This window comes from Plecotus auritus (genome assembly GCF_963455305.1).
Source record: "Plecotus auritus genome assembly, chromosome: 9".
Taxonomy (NCBI): Eukaryota; Metazoa; Chordata; class Mammalia; order Chiroptera; family Vespertilionidae; genus Plecotus; species Plecotus auritus.
The window spans coordinates 58512434-58532674 of record NC_137783.1 but is presented as its reverse complement, the minus strand read 5'-3'; the positions used below and the strand labels follow the sequence as shown (position 1 = coordinate 58532674).

The following is a 20241-nucleotide window of genomic DNA, read 5'->3' as shown; positions in this document are numbered from 1 at the left end:
TTTGTTTTCTTATTGTTGAGTTTTAAGTCTTCTCTATAGTATATATTTTGGATAATAATCCCTTATCATATATGTCTCTTGCAAGTGTTTTTTCCCAGTCTGTGGCTTATCTTCTCGTTCTCTTGACATTGTCTTTCATAGAGCATAGTTTAAAAAATATTTTTAATGGTCTAATTTATCATTTCTTTCTTTCATGGATCATACTTTTGGTATTGTGTCTAAAAAGTCACCATCATACCCAATGTCTTCTAGGATTTTTTGCATGTTATCATCTAGGAGTTTTTTAGTTTTGCAATTTACATTTAGGTTTTTGATCCATTTTGAGTTAATTTATGAGAAGGGTATAAGATCTGTGTGGAGATACATTTTTTTTTAAAGTGAACATTCAGTTGTTCCAGCACTGTTTATTGAAGAGACATTGTATTGGGGACATGTTGAATGGCTGGATATGTTTGCCTAGGGTTCAGGAAAGATATCTAGGCTAGGGAGAGAAATTTGAGAGGCTGTTATTTAGCTGGTAGGATGAGCTCTCCAAAAGATAGTCTACATCAAGCATGTCAAACTCAAAGACTAACATGGGCCAAATAAACAAGGTTTAAGTTTATGTGGCTGCAAAAAAACAAAAGCTTCAATTTTCATAGAAATGTAGGTTTATTTCGATAGATACATGCTGAATACAAAGGGCTGAAATAAATGAGTAATCATTAACATAAAATAATAGAACATTTTAATAAAAATTAATACTTTTTCTTGAACATTAACTTACCAGACACTGAATACACAAATTAATAAGTGTAACAGAAATAAACCTATTTTTTTTGTTCTCCAAAAGCGAACTATTTCCTGTTGCGCACACCATACAAGTCAATCGGCTGCTAAAATATTCGATGCTAGTATTAGTGGAGAGAAATGGTGCACCTGTGAGTAAGGCGCGTAAGGGAAATGAATGCAACACGATTATAGTAATCTGTCATAGCGAATGTTATAGTTTGTTATTAATAATCCTATCTAATAAAAGGGTAATATGCAAATAGACCAAATGGCAGAACAACCGAACAAGCAATCAAAGCATAATATGCTAATGATATGCTAAGGTTGCTCAACCACTCGCTATGACGTGCACTGACCACCAGGGGGCAGACAGTCAACTGGTCGACCAGTCGCTATGATGTGAACTGACCACCAGGGGGCAGACAGTCGACTGGTTGACCAGTCGCAATGACGTGCACTGACCACCAGGGGTTAGATACTCCAGCCGGTAGTTTAGCTTGCTGCTGGGGTCTAGCAGATCTGGACTGAGTGAGATGGGCCAGACACGCCCTGGAGCCCTCCCGCGGTCCCTCCCCGGCCCGATCGTGCACTGGTGGGGTACCTCTCGCAATCTGGGACCCCTCGGGGGATGTTGGAGAGCCAGTTTCAGCCCAATCCCGCAGGCCACTCCCCTTGGGAGGGTGCCAGACACAGGGCCCATGGCTGGTGAGCGCTGCTGCGGTAGCACAAGCCTCTCCCGATTGGGACTGATTGGGTGTGAGCCCATGGCAGGCACAGTGGGGCCGGGATGAGCGGGAGCAGCAGGTAGGAGCTGCAGGCAGTGTTGGACTGCAAGTTTCAGCCTGACCCCTGCACAAATTCGTGCACCGGGCCTCTAGTTATGTATAACAGGATATTGTAAAAATTAAGTTACAAAATTTTTATTAAAATGTTTCTTACATACCGTTATATTGGCTGGGCCACAAAAATATTTATTGTGCACTGCATGCGGCCCGTGGGTTGTGAGATTGACATGCTTGGTCTACATTGAAAAAGAAAAGAGATCCAAGGGTACTGCAAAATTAAGAGGTCAGAGAGTTGAAGTTGAACAGCCAGGGGGAAATTGAGAAGGAGTGGCTAAAGTGGTAATAACAAAACCAAAAGTGTGGTATCTTAGGAATAAAGTGTTTCTAGGAGGAGGGAGTGATCAGTTGCTTTGATAGACCCAGGAGGAAGAGAATTGAGAATTGACCATTGGATTTAGCAAATAAAGTTTAATTGGTGACTTTGATTGCATAACTAAATTGGTATTGGACAGATTTCTCCACTGTAAAGTTACAATTTTTATCTTTGTAATCCTATATAATAAAAGCCTAATATGCAAATTGTCCCCTCGACCTGGAGTTCTGCCAGGAGTTCTACTGCTTGCTATGACGTGTGCTGACCACTAGGGGGTGGTGCAGAACATGGCAGGCGTTGGCAACATGGCCCTGGCAGCAGGTGGCAGTGGAGGTGCTGCAGGCCCCGATGGGCCCCTCTGAGAGCAGGACTGGGGTGGAACGGTGGAGCAGGTGAGTGGGCAGCACCAGGCCAAGGCAGCTGTGAGCCACTAGTCGCTGGGTGGAGGCCCAATCGCCCCACCAATTCGATTGCAGGGCAACCAGCGGCAGCTGTGGTGGAGGGCAGTGGCAGTGGAGGGGCAGAGGTGCAATCGGCGGGGCGATCGGGGGCCCCCACAGGCAGCCACCAGCTGAGGCAGGAGGGGGGTGGAGGCAGGAGCCGGGCAGGGTTGGGCGAGTGGAGCTGCCGCCCTGCTCTCTCAGCACCTGGGAGCCAGGCTGTGGCAGCGGGGCAATCAGTGGGGAATTGGGCCCGCAGGTGGCGACCAACAGCAGCAGTCGGGGTTGGGGGGCCGCCGAGGGAGAAAGGACAAATGGCAATATTAAAATATTTCTTCTAATTATTTTCTGTTCAATGTGCATGAATCAGTGCACCAGGCCACTAGTTAATAAATACCTTGTGAGGCCTACCTTAATCTTGTTCTTATCATTTTGGCCAATAATTTTAGTATTCATTGATGACTTTGAGGAACAATTGTTACTGTAGTATTTTCCTAGTAATGATTTTTCTATTTCCATCATTGCTTCTGCATTTATTGGCATTCTACTGTAAGGAAATGCTGCCCATTAGCCCTTATTACTTATTTATCCAGTTATTTATATCAGCATGGGCTCATGAATATTTATTTTATTCTATGGGTTATGCTATATTACTGTTGTTATTTCATTGCTAAAATTGTCACAAATTTAACTATTGGGAGTACCTTCAAATTGGTTCATATGTCCTTTTGAAATGTCTCCATTATTTTTTAGGCATATCCTTGCTTTGCGTGATACCACAAAATATTCCAGGTTAATCTTATATTTTTTCTGCCTCACTTCTGCCATTAGTCATTTCTCTAAGGTTATTTTTATTGGAATTCTAAGGTCATTTAATGGAAAGGTATGTAGAAACCAAGATCCAAGTGCTAAGTGTGCGCACATGGCTATTGGGGTATTATTGCTTCTAGGCTTTCATAATGGACAGAGATAGGAAATATGTATATTTACTACACATGTATACCCATACTTCTATTTCTATTCAAATTTTATATATATTATAAACCAGGATTTCATACAGATACCTCTAATTTCAATTTATCACCACAGTATTCATTCTAGCCTTTTCTCTTTCCTCATTTATAACTTCTTTCTTGCACAGTCAGAAACTTGGTTCACATTATCCACAATGTATCTACTTATTTGCTCAAACTTACCATACACATAAATTATTTTATAATCACTAACCCATCTATCTATATAATAGAGGAATATGCAAATTAGCTGGGACACCATAAAGTCACAACCGAACAGCAGGGACCTGAGGCTGCATGGTGCCTGGCCGGGGAGAGGGACCTCAGGCTGTGCCCCCTGCCCCAGTGCCAGGCTGGGGGACCTCAGGCTGCTCCCCGCACCCGGCAGGGCTTGACAGGGGACCTGAGGCTGCGCCCCCCGCCCCAGCACTGGGCCAGGGGACCTGAGGCTGTGCCCCCGCCTGGAGGGGCTTGACAGGGGTGGGGCTGGCCGGGTCTGGGTCTCATCCAATGGGGGTGGGGCCGGCTGGGTCTGGGTCTCCTGCGTTTTTGAAGCGTGTGTGGGTGGTGGGCGAGGACTTGAGTCTAGGTCCCATGGCTCACCCCAGACTCTGACAGGAGGGAGATTTTCATATACATTTTAGTAATTTTCTTTCATCTCTGACACTTCTATTATAGAGAAAGGGCAAATAGCAATATTAAAATATTTCCTCTAATTAATTGCCTTTTAATGTACATGAATTTCATGCACCAGGCCACTGGTATCTACATAAGAAAAAAATTTTACTAACTAGAGTGTTATATTTCTGTACAGTCCTTAGCCTACAGTATACAGTCAACATAAAGCATTTTCTTTATCTATTTGTGTCAGTAAACATTTAGGTTGCTTCTATTTCTTGACTATTTTGGATAATGCTGAAATGAACATGGGTGTGCAAATATCTCTTCCAGATCCTGATTTCTTTTGATATATACCCAGAAGTAGAATTTCTGATCATATGGTAATTTTAATTTTAATTTTTGAGGAATAGTAATTCTAATTTTACTGTTTTACATTGTGGCTAATTCTATATCCCGCCCCCCCAGCACTGCACAAGGGTTCTAATTTCTTCATATCCTAGCTAAAATTTGTGATTTTTCTGTGTGTTTTTTTTTCTTTGCTAGTGGACATCCTAATGGGTGTGATATCATATAGTGATTTTGATTTGCATTTTCCTGATGATTAGTGATGTCTACTATCTTTTCATATAAAGCCTAAGCGACTGTTATGACCGAATGACCGGAATGACCAGTCAACCAGTCGCTATAATGCACACTGACCACCAGGGGGCAGACGCTCAATGCAGGAGCTGCCCCCTGGTGGTCAGTGCGCTCCCACAGCCAACCTCCCATGGCCAGCCAACCTCCCCCGTCCCTCCCCCACGCCGGCAAATCTCCCACAGTCCCTCCCCCGTCTGGCAGGTTCTGTCCGGCAGCCGCCAGGCCCTGTCCGGAAGCCGGCAGGCCCCACCCCAGCTGGCCCGGTCCCGATTGGGACTGGGCAGGACGGCCCTGATAGGCCCTGATTGCTGGCCAGGCCTAGGGAACCCACCCGTGCATGAATTGCATGCATCGGGCCTCCATTCTTTTCATATGCTTATTGGCCATCTGTATGTCTTCTTTAGAAAAATGTCTATTCAAGTCATTTGCTCAATTTAAAATCAGATTATTTTTGTTATTGAGTCCAGTGTAATTTGTTTGCCTTATAAGTGATTGTGTGTGTGTGTGTGTGTGTGTGTGTGTGTGTGTAAGTGTGTAAGTAACTGTTGAGGATTTTTATCTTTACCATCAAAATCAAAGAGTTCCAAGTGAATTTTCCCATGTACCTAGTAGATCCTTTCAACTTGTAAATTCAAGTCTTTTGGTCTTTTTCTATTTCTGGAAGTTTTCCAGGGTTATAGTTCCAGGGTTATAGTTTTAAATATTAGTTCTATTTCACTGTTTTGTTTTTCTTTTCCAGGGACTTTGATAATATATTATTCCTTCTTGGCTTTTTAATTCCACTACTTTTTCTCTGATCCTTCTTTCTTCTTTATGTAATTTTCATTCTCTTGGTTGTTTTTCTGCCTTGCCCCTTAGTAAATATGTATTTGAGTTGATTATCTCTTGTAATTTATTCTTATTTTTGAGGTAATTTTATTTTTTTCCTTCATTTCTTTTCTAAGTTTAGTCAGCTCTATTTTTATTTCTCTCTTATTTTTTTTTTGTGTGTGGACATTTTCTGTTCTAGTTAAAAATTATATTTTAAAAATTGATTTTAGAGAGAGGAAAGGAGTGAGAAAAGAAATAAACGAATATTGATGTGAGAGAGAACCATCAATCAGTTGCCTCCTGCACATGGCTGATCAGAGATCAAACCCACAACCTGGTTATGTGCCCTGACCACAAATTGATACTGCAACCTTTTGGTGTACAGGACGACATTCCAACCAACTGAGCCACACTGAGCAGGGCTCTAGTCTTAATTTTTGAACTTCTGATTCAAAGCATTTTCTTAAATATCTTCAAATGCTTGAGTAAGTTTTAGATGTGGCCTTATAGGGTTCTTCTTCACAGCTATTTTTTTTTTTTTTTTGGTGGGGGGAGGGTAAAATTTACCTTGGTTGATAGGTGTGGAATTTTGTTTGCTAGTTTTTACTATTAACTCTGTATGGATTTGTTCATTTTTATCTTGTTGATTTTTGTGGTATTGGGGTGTTTTACAGATTCTGTTTAATGGTGCTCTCCCTATTAGTAGAGCAGTGTGCAGATATTTTAGTAGATGTTTTATGTTTTGTGGTGATGGGGGGAGTTGTGAGTCCTAAAGTCCTTTTGTCTTTTAGGACTCTTGAGTTTTTATCCCTTATTCCTTTTCCCCTTGACTGCTGGATTACTGAAGGATGCTCTTTCTCTTGTGTGTGTGTGTGTGTGTGTGTGTGTGTGTGTGTGTGTGTTTTTCCCCTGCCCCACAACCCTTTTCCCAAGCTCCTTCAGTTGCTTGGCTTAAAGTCCCTTCCTTGTAGCCAGTGCTCTAATCTACTTGAGTTCCTTTTGTAGACTTTTCGGACTTAGAATGGTCTTCTTCTTTGTGATGGTTTTTTGTTGAACTTATATAATGTCACTTGCTTCTCTCTCTCTCTCCAAATTTTTTTCTCAGTGAGCCCTGCAGGGGCCAGGAGTATGAGACATCCTGCACTGGGAATGGGTGATTGCCCCTTTTTATTTCCAGTTATTTTGAAATTTGAACATTAGCTGACTTTTAAGTTATAAGGGCCAAAGGCATGGTTTCTTTGTATCATTTCTCTTCTCTTCTGTATTGTTTTAGGAGGAGATATTGGGAGATGGGAACTATGTTTCAGCATTGTCTTTAGTTATCCATAAATCCTACTGATTCTGGTTTATTTTCTAAATGCAGATATGAACATGTTGTCAAACACAAATGTATCTGTGTGAAAACTCTAAAAAAGACAAAGCAAACTGCTTGAGTAATTATTAGGATTAGATGAGGTCATGATGATGGGCCCCTCTTGACGGGATTAGTGCCCTTATGAGAAGACACACAAGAAAGCTCCCCTTCTCTCTGTGTACACCCAGAAAGAAGTCATGTGAGCACACAGGGAAATGTCAGATGCCTACAAGCCAAGAGAAGAGGCCTCAGAATGAAATCTACTTTGCTAGAACCTCAATCTTGGACTTTCCAGCCTCTAGAACTATAGGATCTATTCATAACATTTGGGGTATATTTCCTTTTAAAACATTTTTTTGTGTGTGTGTTTAACAAATAGATGGCACTTTAATATATATTTTGTCATAATTTACTTACCCAGTCTTCTATTAAGAGATATTTTTACCTATCCAATTATTCATTATTATAAACAAAGTTGTGATAAGTAATATATGGGTGTCATTGTATTTGCAAATAGCACTTACTGTTATTATTCTAGTAAACTTATTTTATAGTATCATAAGCAAAAGTAATTAGAGAAGGCAGTATATGACATGTTTGAAAAAGATTTTCATCAATGTTGGTATTCATTAAATGCTGTCTGTGTATATAATGCTCATTCTCTGGCTAGTATAGTGCAAATATTCTTTGGGCATTCAAATGTGCAGTTTGCCTCTCCTCCCGCAAAAAAAAAAAGAGGTTAATTATGCTGGAGTGTGGGATCTACCTTAATATTCCTTTAACATCACAGAAATCTAAAGAATCTGTCGTTCAGACTATTATTTTTAGCATTGAAAATTGTTCATAATATACTTTTTCCCTCCAAGACTGAGTTATTCTGTAATTAGTGTTCAAACTCTACAAAAAAAAAAGCATGTTAATATACAATTGTAACTGTAATCACAAACAAACACTGAAATGGGAGGAATTTTCTAATATATTAATGTTTTTTATTGGAAATTATATTTTCTGCTTTCCTTTTTCAAAGTTACTGACATTTCCATTCACAAGAAATGTGAAAGATGCCACCTTAATTGCTCAATAAATTCAAATATAAGCAGTTATCATTCCATGTGGACATGTTACTCTGGGAACAGATTTTTAGACTACAAACCCCTAAGGACAGTAAACTAAATGATTTATATATATACTAGAGACCTGGTGCACAAAATTTGTGCACTAGGGGATGGGAGGTCCCTCAGCCTGGCCTGCGCCCTCCCACAGTCTGGGAGCCCTTGGGGATGTCTGACTGCCAGCTTAGGGGAGCGAGCCTAAGCTGTAAGTCGGACATCCTTAGTGCTGCAGCAGAGGCAGGAGAGGCTCCTGCCACCACCGCTGCGCTCGCCAGCTGTGAGCCCAGCTTCTGGCTGAGCTGCGCTCCCCCTGTGGAAGTGCACTGACCAGTAGGGAGCAGCTCCTGTGTTGAGCGTCTGCCCCCTGGTGGTCAGTGCACGTCATAGCGATCGGTCGTTCTGCTCTTCAGTCTATTTGCATATTAGCCTTTTATTATATAGGACTAGTGGCTTGGTGCATGAAATTCGTGCATGGGGGGGGGTGTCCCTCAGCCCGGCCTGCACCCTCTCCAAACTGGGACCCCTTGGGGGATGTCTGCCTGCCAGTTTAGGCCGGATCCCTGTGCGCATCCCTCTTGCAATCCAGGACCGCTGGCTCCTAACCACTCACCTGCCTGCTTGCCTGATTGCCCCCAACGGCCCCCCCTTCCAGCCTGATACCCCTCACTGCCCCCCCCCATGTTGGCCTGATTGCCCCAAACTGTCCCCCCCCGCTGGCCTGCTCGCCCCCAACTGCCCCCCCCTGCCGGGCTGCTCGCCCCCAACTGCACCCCCTGCCAGCCTGCTTGCCCCCAACTGCCCCCCCACCAGTCTGCTCACCCCCAACTGTCCCCCCCTCGCTGGCCTGATTGCCCCCAACTGCCCCCCCTGCCAGCCAGCTCGCCCCCAACTTCCCCCTCTGCTGACCTGATCTCCCCCACCTGCCCCCCCTGCTGTCCTTCTTGCCCCCACCTACCCCCCTGCCAGCCTGCTCGCCCCCAACTGCCCCCCCCCCGCTGGCCTGATTGCCCCAACCTGCCTCTGCCTCGGCCCCACCACCATGGCTTTGTCTGGAAGGACGTCTGGAAGGTATCCCGGTCTAATTAGCATATTACCCTTTTATTAGTATAGACTAGAGGCCTGGTGCATAGATTCGTGCACTGGTGGTGTCCCTCAACATAGCCTGTGGGGATCGGGCTGAAACAGGCAGTCCAACGCCATTTCTGCCTGCTGCTCCTGCTCATCCCAGCCCCGCTGTGCCTGCTGCCACTGCCACTCGGTAGGGGGGAAGGGAAGCATCAAATTGTCATTCCCCTTATTTATACATTCATTGGTTGCTTTCTGTTTGTGCCCTGACTAGGGATCAAACCTGCAACCTTGGCATATTGGGATAGCACTCTAACCAACTAAGCTACCAGGCCAGGGCAAAAGTTTTTTTCCTGTGATGAAAACTTTTAAGATCTCTCTTAGCAACTTTTAGATATACAACACAATACTATTAATTCTAGTCCCCATGTTATACATTACATCCCCATGACTTATTTTATGGCTGGGAATTCGTATGTTTTAACTGCCTTTACCCATTTTACCCATTTCCACTCATACTTTTAACCTTGCATATAACCCTGAATGAAGACTGTACTGCAGCGTTTAGAACTGTTTTCCAGTTTCAAGGTCAGAGAGTTACTGAAACACACTGTCCTTTTCTAAAGTGAGTGGATTGGACTACATCTATGTTTAGCTATGTCTTTTACCTGTGATTCTGTAAATTTTAGCTAAGCACTCAGCATTCAATATAGAAGTGTGTTTAATTTCTTGTTATTGTTATTATTTTCATTTCATACATAGCTTTGTATCATACTTTTAAGGAGATTCTATTGAATTTTAAACCATTTTTTTATGACCTTTCCCTAAGGTATTCCCATCTGTCAGCAGCACTTAATTTGGAATAATGTGGAACTTGAAGATGATTATTGCTTGAATGATTACAAGTGAGTGTAATTGCATATTAATTGTTTTATAAATGCTCAGTATTGTGACTCCATATAGTACCAGTTTTTCTTCTGAATCCGTGGATCATGTCTCTTCTTCTGAACAGTTCTGTTTCCTAGATTTCAGTGTTAATCCCGAACTAAATAAACTGTTAACAAAACAGAAACAGAAGCATGGAAACATGGAACAGACTGACAGCTGTCAGAGGGGAGGGGACGTGGGGACTGGATGAAAGAAGGTGAAGGGATTAGCCAAAAAACTTATATACATACCATATAGACACAGACAACAGTATGGTGATAGAGGGAAAGGAGCAGTGGGGGGTAGGTGGAGGTGAGCAAAGGGGAGAAAATGGGTACAGAAAGAGACGTTGCTTGGAGTGATGGATACACAATGCAGTTTGCAGATAATGTTGTTTTTTTGCCAATTTATTATTATTATTATTATTATTTTATTTAATGTGTGTTTTTTGTTGTTGATAGTATTACAGATGTCTCCCATTTACCCCCCTTTACCGCCTCCTCCCAGCCCCAATGCCCCCCCTCCCAGGTCTTCACCACCTTATTGCCCATGTCCATAGGCTATGCATATAAGTTCTTTGGTTTATCTCTTCTCGTTCCCCCAACCCCACCTCAAGATATGTCAATCTGTTTCATGCCTCTATGATTCAGGTCTTATTTTATTGGTCAATTCATTTTGCTCATTAGAGTCCACAAATAAGTGAAATCATGTGATATTTTTCTTTCTCTGTCTGGCTTATTTTACTTAGCATAATATTTTCCAGGTCCTCCAGGCTGTCCCAAAGGGTAAGAGATCCATCTTTTTTATAGCTGCATAGTATTCCATTGTATAAACGTCTCACAGCTTTTTTATCCACTCATCTACTGATGGGCACTTGGGCTGTTAAAAAATCTTAGCTATTGTAAATAACGCTGCTATGGACATAGGGGTGCATATATTCTTTCTGATTGATGTTTTGCAATTTTTAGGATATATTCCCACCAGTGGGATCACTGGGTCAAACAGAAGTTCCATTTTTAATTTTTTGAGGAAACTATAGTGTTTTCCATAGTGGCTGCACCAGTCTGCATTCCCACCAGCAGTGAACTAGTGTTCCCTTTTCTGTGCATCCTTGTCAGCACTTGTTGTTTGTTGATTTTTTGATGATAGCCATTCTGACAGGTGATATCTCATTGTGGTTTTAATTTGCATTTCTCTGATGAGTAGTGACTTTGAGTATTTTTTCATGTGTCTCTTGGCCATCTGTATTTCCTTTTTGGAGAAATGTCTATTCAGCTCTTCTGCCCATTTTTTAATTGAATTGTTTGTCTTCCTTTTGTTGAGTTGTATGAGTGCTTTATATGGATATTAACCCCTTACCAGATGTATCATTGACAAATATGTTCTCCCATTCAGTGGGTTCCCTTTTCATTTTGATGGTGGTTTCTTTGATGTGCAGAAGCTTTTTATTTTGATGTAGTCCCATTTGTTTATTTTTCCTTAGTTTCCTTTGCCCTAAGAGATATATCGGCAAAAATTCTGCTGCGTGAGATGTCTGAGATTTTACTGCCTATGTTTTCTTCAAAGATTGTTATGATTTCATGCTTTACATTTAAGTCTTTTATCCATTTTGAGTTTATTCTTGTGTATGGTGTAAGTTGATGGTCTAGTTTCATCTTTTTGTATGTGTCAGTCCAGTTTTCCCAGCACCATTTCTTGAAGAGGCTGTCTTTACTCCATTGTATGTTTTTGCTTCCTTTGTCAATTATTAATTGACAGTAACGGTGTGGGTCAATTTCTGGGGCTTCTGTTCTGATCCATTGGTCTATATGCCTGTTCTTGTGCCAGTACCAGACTGTTTTGGTTATAATGGCTTTGTAGTATAGTTTGATATCTGGTATTCTGATCCCTCCAACTTTGTTCTTCTTTCTCTTCTTTCTGCTACAGCTATTTGGGATCTTTATGGTTCCGTATAAATTTTTGGAGTATTTATTCTGGTTCTGTGAAGTGTGCCATTGATATTTTAATAGGGATGGCATTGAATCTATATCTATAGATTGCTTTGGGTAGTATAGATATTTTAATTATGTTAATTCTTCCAATCCATGAACATGGTATACATCTTTTTGTGTCTTCCTCTATTTATTTTTCAATGTCCTGTAGTTTTCCAAGTACAGGTCTCTTACCTCCTTAGTTAAGTTTATTCCTAGGTATCTTATTTTTGTTGTTGTTGTTGCAATAGTAAATGGGATTTTTTTTTAGTTTCTTTTTCTGAGAGTTCATTACTGGTGTATAAAAAAATGCCATTGATTTCTAGCTGTTGACTTTGTATTCTGCTACCTTGCTGAATTCATTTATTAAGTCCAGTAGTTTCCTGGTGGAATCTTTAGGGTTTTCTATGTAAAATATCATGTCATCTTCAAGTAACGAGAATTTTACTTCCTCCTTTCCAATTTGGATGCCTTTTATCTCTTGTTGTCTTGATTGCTGTGGCTAGGACTTCCAATACTATGTTGAATAAGAGTGGTGAAAGTGGATATCCTTGTTTTGTTCCTTTTCTTAAGGGAAAAGCTTTTAGTTGTTGTCCATTGAGTATTATGTTGGCTGTAGGTTTGTCAGATATGGCCTTTATTATGTTGAGGCATGCTTCCTCTATTCCCACTTTCCTGAGAGTTTTTATCAAAAAAAGGAGTTGCGTTTTGTCAAATGTTTTTTTCTGCACTTATTGATATGATCATGTGATATATATCTTTCAATTTGTTTATGTGATGTATCACATTTATTGATTTGTGGATATTTTACCAGCCTTGCATCCCTGGAATAAATCCCACTTGATCATGGTGTATGATCTTTTTAATATATTGTTAAATCCAATTTGCTAATATTGTAGATGATATTTTATTGAGTTGTACACATGAAACCTTTTTGGTTTGGGGAACCAATGTCACCCCAATACATTCAATTAGAAAAAATGTGTTGGCTCAGTACCCCATATTACCTGATCGTTGTCCTTTGAATCTTTTACTTTTTTATTATTCACTCTAAGCTATTAATCTCCTTCCTTTTTAGATCTTTTTCTTCTGATCTTGCATTCTTTGCTTCTTTCTTTAAATATTGACCCAATTCTCACCTGAGTAGGTTCCTTTTCTTTCCATTTTCACAAGTATTGAGTGAGAGAGTATTGCTCTTCACCAAGTCTTTCATTTTTCATTAAGCCCTTCTTCCATTACTAAGTGGGACTGTGGATACCAGTGATTGCAGATATACGGTCTGACATTTTGCCTTTTCTTCCTCCCATTTCTCACATAAATCTTCACTCTTAAGAAAAGAGCAAAAAGGCAAGAGGCAATATGGAATAGCTGGAAGAACATTAGGAGACCTTGTAGATTTGCTGTTTTTCTGTTTCCTGTTTTACTAAATATATCTGCTATTTTCTAATACTTTGGGTCTTGAATAAGAATCTTTTTTTCTTAGGGCCTCTTTTTCCTTGCATGTAAAATGAAGAGGTTAAACCACATGGTCACAGATTCTTTCCAGTACTTTTATTCTGAGATTTAATGTCATATTTAAGGATTATGAAATCTTTTTCACTTTTTCATTATTTAAGAAGTAAATAAGTTAACATTTTATATTTATGCTCATTGCTATATCTTATTTTTAGAGGATAGGCACTATGCCTGGTAAAGTAGCAATAATTATGTACATATTTAACAGTGAGTGTATTTTGATGATTGTAGTTTATTTTTGTATTAATTATCCACAGCATTTCAGAAGGCTGTACCTTGAAGCTGGTACTGGCTATGCGTGGTGGACCTATAAATACTAGAAGAGGTAGGCATATGTTAAAATTATGTATATTAAGCACTTTCACAATAACAATCTTTAAGCCAGTTGGTGTTTTTATGTTTTGTAGTAAGGTTCTCTTTCTGCTCTTAGGTTTTAGAAGAACCACTTTTTTTTTTTTTTATAGGCATTGTTCTTTAAAGCCTAAATCAACAGTGGCAGGAACTCATATATCAGAAAGTCTAATGATTCATGATTCCATCCAGGAAGATTTAAAAATAAACCTCATCACCCTAGCTGGTTTGGCTCAGTGGATAGAGCGTTGGCCTGTGGACTGAAGGGTCCCGAGTTTGATTCCAGTGAAGGGCATGTGCCCGGGTTGCAGGCTGGATCCCCAGTAGCGGGGTGCAGGAGGAGGCCGATCGATGATTCTCTCTCATCATTGATGTTTCTCTCTCTCTCTCTCTCTCCCTCCCTCCTTCCCTCCCTCCCTCCCTCTCTGAAATCAATAAAAATATATTTAAAAAACAAATAACTAAAAATAAACCTCACCAATATAGGGAAGGGAAATGGAATGGCATAATACAAATATGTAGTTATTGTGATTAGGTTCATTTCAGTCTTGTTGCTTGTTTTTATCCACTGATTCTTTAATTCCTGTGGTAATGTTTTTTAAAAATATATCTTTTTTTATTGATTTCAGAGAGGAAGGGAGAGGGAGAAAGATATATAAACATCAATGATGAGAATCATTGATTGGCTGCCTCCTGCATGCTCCCTACTGGGGACCGAGTCTGCAACCCAGGCATGTGCCCTGATGGGGAATCAAACTGTGACCGCCTGGTTCATGGGTCAACACTCAATCACTAAGCCACACCAGGCAGGCCTGGGGTAATGATTTTTGTAGAAACTTCCTGGATATCTATTAGCCTTGTCTATGATGTATTTGGGTGTCATGGATATTATCATGGCCCTGTTGAATCCTTTTTCAGAATGTGGGCAGTCCTTGGGAATTCTTTCGTTCGTTCATTCATTCATTCATTCATTCATTCAGCAAATACATTTTGAGCATCTACTAGATGTCCCTAATTTATGAAGGTCCCCACAATAAGTGTGTAAAGAATGGATGTCATTTTAAGCAGTCATAAATGCTGTGGAGGAAACGGGGTAGTATGATAGAGTCTGTGTAGGCAGGGTGATAGGAGGATGATTGGGGGAGGGCCCTGGGAGAAGATGATGTGAGCAGAGACTTGATTAATGAGAAAGTTCTAAGCATGGGAAGAATTGGTAGTGTTTACATTGGTCCCTGATTTAGGCATGCCACATGAACCCCACCAGATAGAGGCTCTCTTAGACTGCTTAGAGCAGTCCTCATTTTGGGGAAGGACTTCATAGTTGCTTGAGCCTTCTTTAATCAAAAAACAGAATTAAGTGTTGAGTCTATTGCTGGCTTATTTCTTCTACAAGTCAAATTTTATCTCCATGCTTCAAATTTTAGTTAAAAAATAAAGGTATTACCCATCTTGTTCCTAACTACTTTAAGAGGATTTTGAGAGATATGTTATTTTTAACTATTTTGGATAAGTTAGAAAAGATGAAAATAATGTGAGAGCTGATTAATTAGCACTCCTAATATCAGGGGCTATCTGCTAACATGATATTCTCATATGTGACATAAGTTGATGTCTGTAGTACTGATTCTGAGGGTAGTACAAGACCCTAAAGCGTTTCCTGGGTCATTATTGTAAGATAGAATTATACAGTGCTTAATGACATGTGAACTCCATTGTATCATTTTTTTGAAAGTTGGTTATTTGTGGATACTATTTTTTTAAACCAGGGTTTTAATCAGAGCACCTATATTTTTTACTAGGACTAAAATTATTTTATGTTTATGAGGAGGAGTGTAAGTGCTATAGATTCTGAGTTAGAAATATATGTATTTTTAAAACTTAAAAATGTTAAAATGAAATGCATCACTACCCTTTGATAGTTGAAGCTTTGTAATACCTTTTTTCCCTACAATATTTTGTGCCTTATTTGTAAATTGAAAAATCAGCTCTTAGAAATTGTCTATTTTTTAATATTTTAAATTAAGTTTTTAATAATTTTGCCTTTATCGAATCAACGTTTTTAAAATTAAAAGCTTGATGTCGTCTACCTTACATCATTAAAATCTTTGTGAACCCGGATCTAAAACTTCGCCATATGGATTTGAGAAACCATGTTTTTTAGCTATTTAATCTTATTTAAAACTTATGGTTTAGAAGGTACTTTTATCATCTGAGTTCCAGTAAGTAATATTTAGCTTTAAAAAAATTTTTTTAATGAACCATTATTAAAACAGCATAGAAAATACTTTCCTTCCTAAAACTAAATTTTATCTTAAACTATATATACAATTTTTATACCTGATGAAATCTAAGTGATTTTTGTTATGAAAATGTGTGTACATACATATACATATGTGTATAAACATATTAAATCCTAGTGCTTCCTTAAGAAAGGCACACTATGTTGATTTAAGTAAGGTTTTCATGTGGTGTTAGTAATGACAATAGCATAGGTTTTTATTTCTCATGAACATAATGTGGAAAATATATCATTAACTTAAAACTGGCAAGAACTTGTTTTTAAAATGTCTTTTAATATTTATGCATTTTGTGCCTATGAAAGAGTCAATCAAAACATCTGAACATTTAAAAACTATATATTTTTATTGATTTCAGATAGAAAGGGAGAGGGATTAAGAGATAGAAACATCAATGATGAGAGAGAATCATTGATCAGCTGCCTCCTGCACAGCCCACACTGGGGATCGAGCCCATAACCAGGGCATATGTTCTGACCGGGAATTGAATTGTGACCTCCTGGTTTATAGGTCGATGCTCAACCACTGAGCCACACTGGCTGGGCCCCAAACATTTTTATAAAATAAACTAAATCCTATTATATTTCTAAAGTTTTTGTGTTTTAGTAGTGGTGGTATTGAATTTAGGATATGAGAACATCTTTAATGTTTTTACCTTGTTACTTTCAGAGTTCAACTTTTATTATAATTTTTTAAAAGAATAGTGCAGCACTGTGATTCTGGTAATAAGTAAGCTACTTGAATGAGAGTTATGGAGTTTGAGAAATTATTGCTTCTTTTAGGAAAGAGCAAATGTTTCTTCAACTTGTCATGAGAATGTCTTTGGGAACTATTTTATTTCCTGTAACCATTACTTAGACACCCAAGTGTGGACTTCAGGGGCTTTAAGAACATTCACCCCATGAGCCAGCAATCTCTTCAGGCCAATTCCCACCACAGGAGCAGGATCTCTGGCTGCTGTGAACAAGAGCAGGTTGTATTATCATTCAAACCCGAGGACATCTTTGACTTCTTTTTTTTTTTTCAACATACTGATTTTTTAAAATTATTGTTTAAAGTATTATGTATAGTAGTACATATATCTCCTTTTTTTTTCCACCATTGACCTTCCCTCAGCCTCCCCTGTCGCATGTCCTCATCTCCCGTTAGTAGTGAGGGCTTTGCCCCAGTCCTGTGCTCTGACTGGGCACATGGATGTATTCTGTTCTAGAACAACTCGGCTCCTGGGAAGATGCTTTTAACAAACAACATTCTGACCATTATACACATTGCGGTTTCAGTACTTAAGTGGACCCCTTGTTTCTGAATTACTGTGTACTTTTAATTACCTGACTGCACATCAAGAAACAGCTCTAAGAGGATTCAGCCTATATATAAAACCAGAAAGAAGAAGGATTCAGTTGCTTCTCACTTCTAATATGTCTCCTAATTATGTGTGTGCTTATTTTTTAATATAAAGTAAGTGGGATTTATATTGCTTTTAATTGTTGATTGTTGGAACCAATATTGCAAAATATAGGAAGCAGAGGTGTCAAGTGAGAGCAATCATAGATAATTATGTCATAGAGTCAGCAACTATACAGACTAGCGGTATAGGAAAAACCTTGTGTATCTTTGTACCTAACAACACAATAATGCATTTCATTTATTTCATATTAATACAACATAGGGAGTGCTGTATTAACTATAAAAGACCAGAAACTTTTTGAAGAATATTATATATACTCTATTGTATGCACAAGGTTGTTGTTCAAATTCATAATATTATGTCCTGTCACTGTACCAAGATGCATAAAACTTAATATAAATTGAAAGCTTGTTTATCAATTTTTCCATTTGTAGTTCCTATGGAAGACCCACTTAGGGAGATGGCTGAGTACATGGATTCCAGTCAAGATGAGGTCTGGGAGAAGACCTCCTACAACAAACAAGTTACATTTTTGGTATACCGAGAAGGAGAGCAATTGAATTTCTTTCGTGTAGTAGATAGGGGAGATGGCACTTTAACACCATTATCTGAATCTTTAAGGTAAATAAATAGGTTTTCATTTGCATGTCTCACTTAGAAAAGGATAACATCATACAATACACTTCTTAAACCTTTATGTTTACTTTGTTTTGTCAAAATAATCTTATATTCACAAGACTGACTAAATTTCATGCATTCTCCTCTATTCCTATGGCCCCAGGTATGTGATTCTGAAATTGCCCTTTATATGATTAATACTTAGAGAGTAATTTTTAAAACTGAAATTTCTTTTTTTTAAATATGTTTTTATTTATTTTAGAGAGAGATGAGAGGAGAGGAGGAGGAGGAGGAGGAGGAGGAGAGAGATAGAGGGAGAGAAGCATCAATGTAAGAGAGATACATTGATTGGCTGCCTCCCATATATGCCCCAACCTAAGATCAAACCTTCAACCTGGATATGTGCACTGACTGGGAATTGAACCAGGAACCTTTTGGTGCACTGGATAATGCTCAACCAACTGAGCCATACCAGCCAGGGCTGAAATTTCTTTATGGAATAAGATTTTTCATACAAAAGATTTATTTCTGTAACATTATGAAACTTTAAGATACCTACTAGATTAGAGTCTTGTTATAATAGTGTGTTATTATAATAGAAAGGGTTGAATCTAAAATTGCTAGCTTTTTTCAAAATTTAACTCTGCTGCTTAAAGGTGTATAAATCTTACTTCTCCAGTCTTGTTTTTCTACTCTATTAAAGGGAGGGAAAGTTATCTATATATATAAAAGCCTAAGTGACCATTGCAACCAAACGAATGACTGAACAGGCTGCGTGGGGTGACTAGGCCGGCAGGGGGGTTAGTGAGGGGTGACCAAATGACCGAACATCAGGCTGTGTGAGGTGACAGTAAGGGGTGACCAGGTCAGCATGGGGGGCAGTAAGGGGTGACCAGGCTGACGCGGGGGGGGCGGGCAGTTGGGGGCGACCAGGTTGGTAGGCGGGGCAGTAAGGGACAACCAGGCCGGTGGGGGGGCAGTTAGGGGTGACCGGGGGGGGGACAGTTGGGGTGACCAGGCTGGCGGGGGGGCAGTTAGGTGTGACCAGGCCAGTGGGGGGGGCAGTTGGGGGTGACTAGGCCAGCAGGGGGACAGTTAGGGGTGATCAGGCAGGCAGGCAGGTGAGCAGTTAGGAGCCAGTGGTCTCGGATTGTGAGAGGGCCGTCCTAAATGGCAGTTGGACATCCCCTGAGGGGTCCCGGATTGGAGAGGGTGCAGGCTGGGCTGAGGGGACCCCCCCTTCCACGAATTTCGTGCACCAGGCCTCTAGTATTATAAAATTAGAAGGATACAACCTAAAGGTACTTAGCTAGGCAAAACAACATTTAGAAATCAGAGTAGGTAACCTATAGGTTTTATGCATTTTGTCTTTTTATGATTCTTTACTGCCTTTCACTTAAGTCAGTGGTCGGCAAACTGCAGCTTGCGAGCCACATGCGGCTCGCGAGCCATGGTTTGCCGCTCTGTTGACTAATGAGTTTGCCGACCACTGACTTAAGTCACTAAACATTTACTGAACTTTTTGTAGCGTGTTTGTACACGAGGCACTAGGTTACAAAGATGATTATTCCTCCCTCCTGGAACATGCAATCTGCTATAAATAGTACCTATAATACACTGTTGGCAATTGTTATAAAAGGATACAGCATCTCTGGAAAACCAGATGAGAGGGGCTTCATTTTACTTGAAAGGAGGGGAGTTAGGGACAACCTCTGAAAAGAAGCAGCTGTAAAAGAGGAGTAGGAGTTTGCCAAATAGAGAAAGGAGCAGTATTACAGGTAACTAAAGTTAATCCACAACATAAAAAGCTACTGGCAAACCATTCATGGAAAAGATAACTTGTCTGGAGAACAGTTTCTGAGGGTCTGGAGTCCTGGCACAGTTTAGCTGGAGGCTCTGCTCAGGGTTCCACTAACTGCAATCATGGTTTTGGCAAAGGTGCACTCTTCTCTGGAGGCTTGACTGGGTGAGAGAATCTGCTTTCAAGCTCAGTCACAATGTTGTCATAATTCATTTCCTGGGGGCTCTATAACTGAGGGCCTGGTATCTTTTTTGCTGGCTATTGGCTAGACTGCTGCCCACAGCTCCCTTTTGATGAACTCAAAGTCAACTGATTTAGGACCTAACTTACATCTGCAAAATCCTTTTATTTTTCATCTAATCTGTTGGCTA

The 20241-nt window shown here is 40.0% G+C and overlaps 1 protein-coding gene across 4 annotated transcripts in view; it reads left to right on the top strand.

Annotated features, from left to right (window-relative positions):
- Window positions 1–20241, top strand: part of ZFAND4 (zinc finger AN1-type containing 4) — a 123778-nt gene that overhangs the window by 37263 nt on the left and 66274 nt on the right. For 2 of the 4 annotated variants that reach the window (XM_080640886.1, XM_080640884.1), the window contains 3 exons: window positions 9813–9888; window positions 13653–13720; window positions 17886–18072. The exons of 1 other annotated variant lie outside the window; for it this stretch is intronic. In XM_080640886.1, the coding sequence (XP_080497012.1) occupies window positions 13690–13720; window positions 17886–18072 (218 nt within the window). In that variant the 5' untranslated portion in view covers window positions 9813–9888; window positions 13653–13689. The remainder of the gene's footprint in view (window positions 1–9812; window positions 9889–13652; window positions 13721–17885; window positions 18073–20241) is intronic. One more of the 4 variants, XM_080640885.1, reaches the window with a different exon arrangement.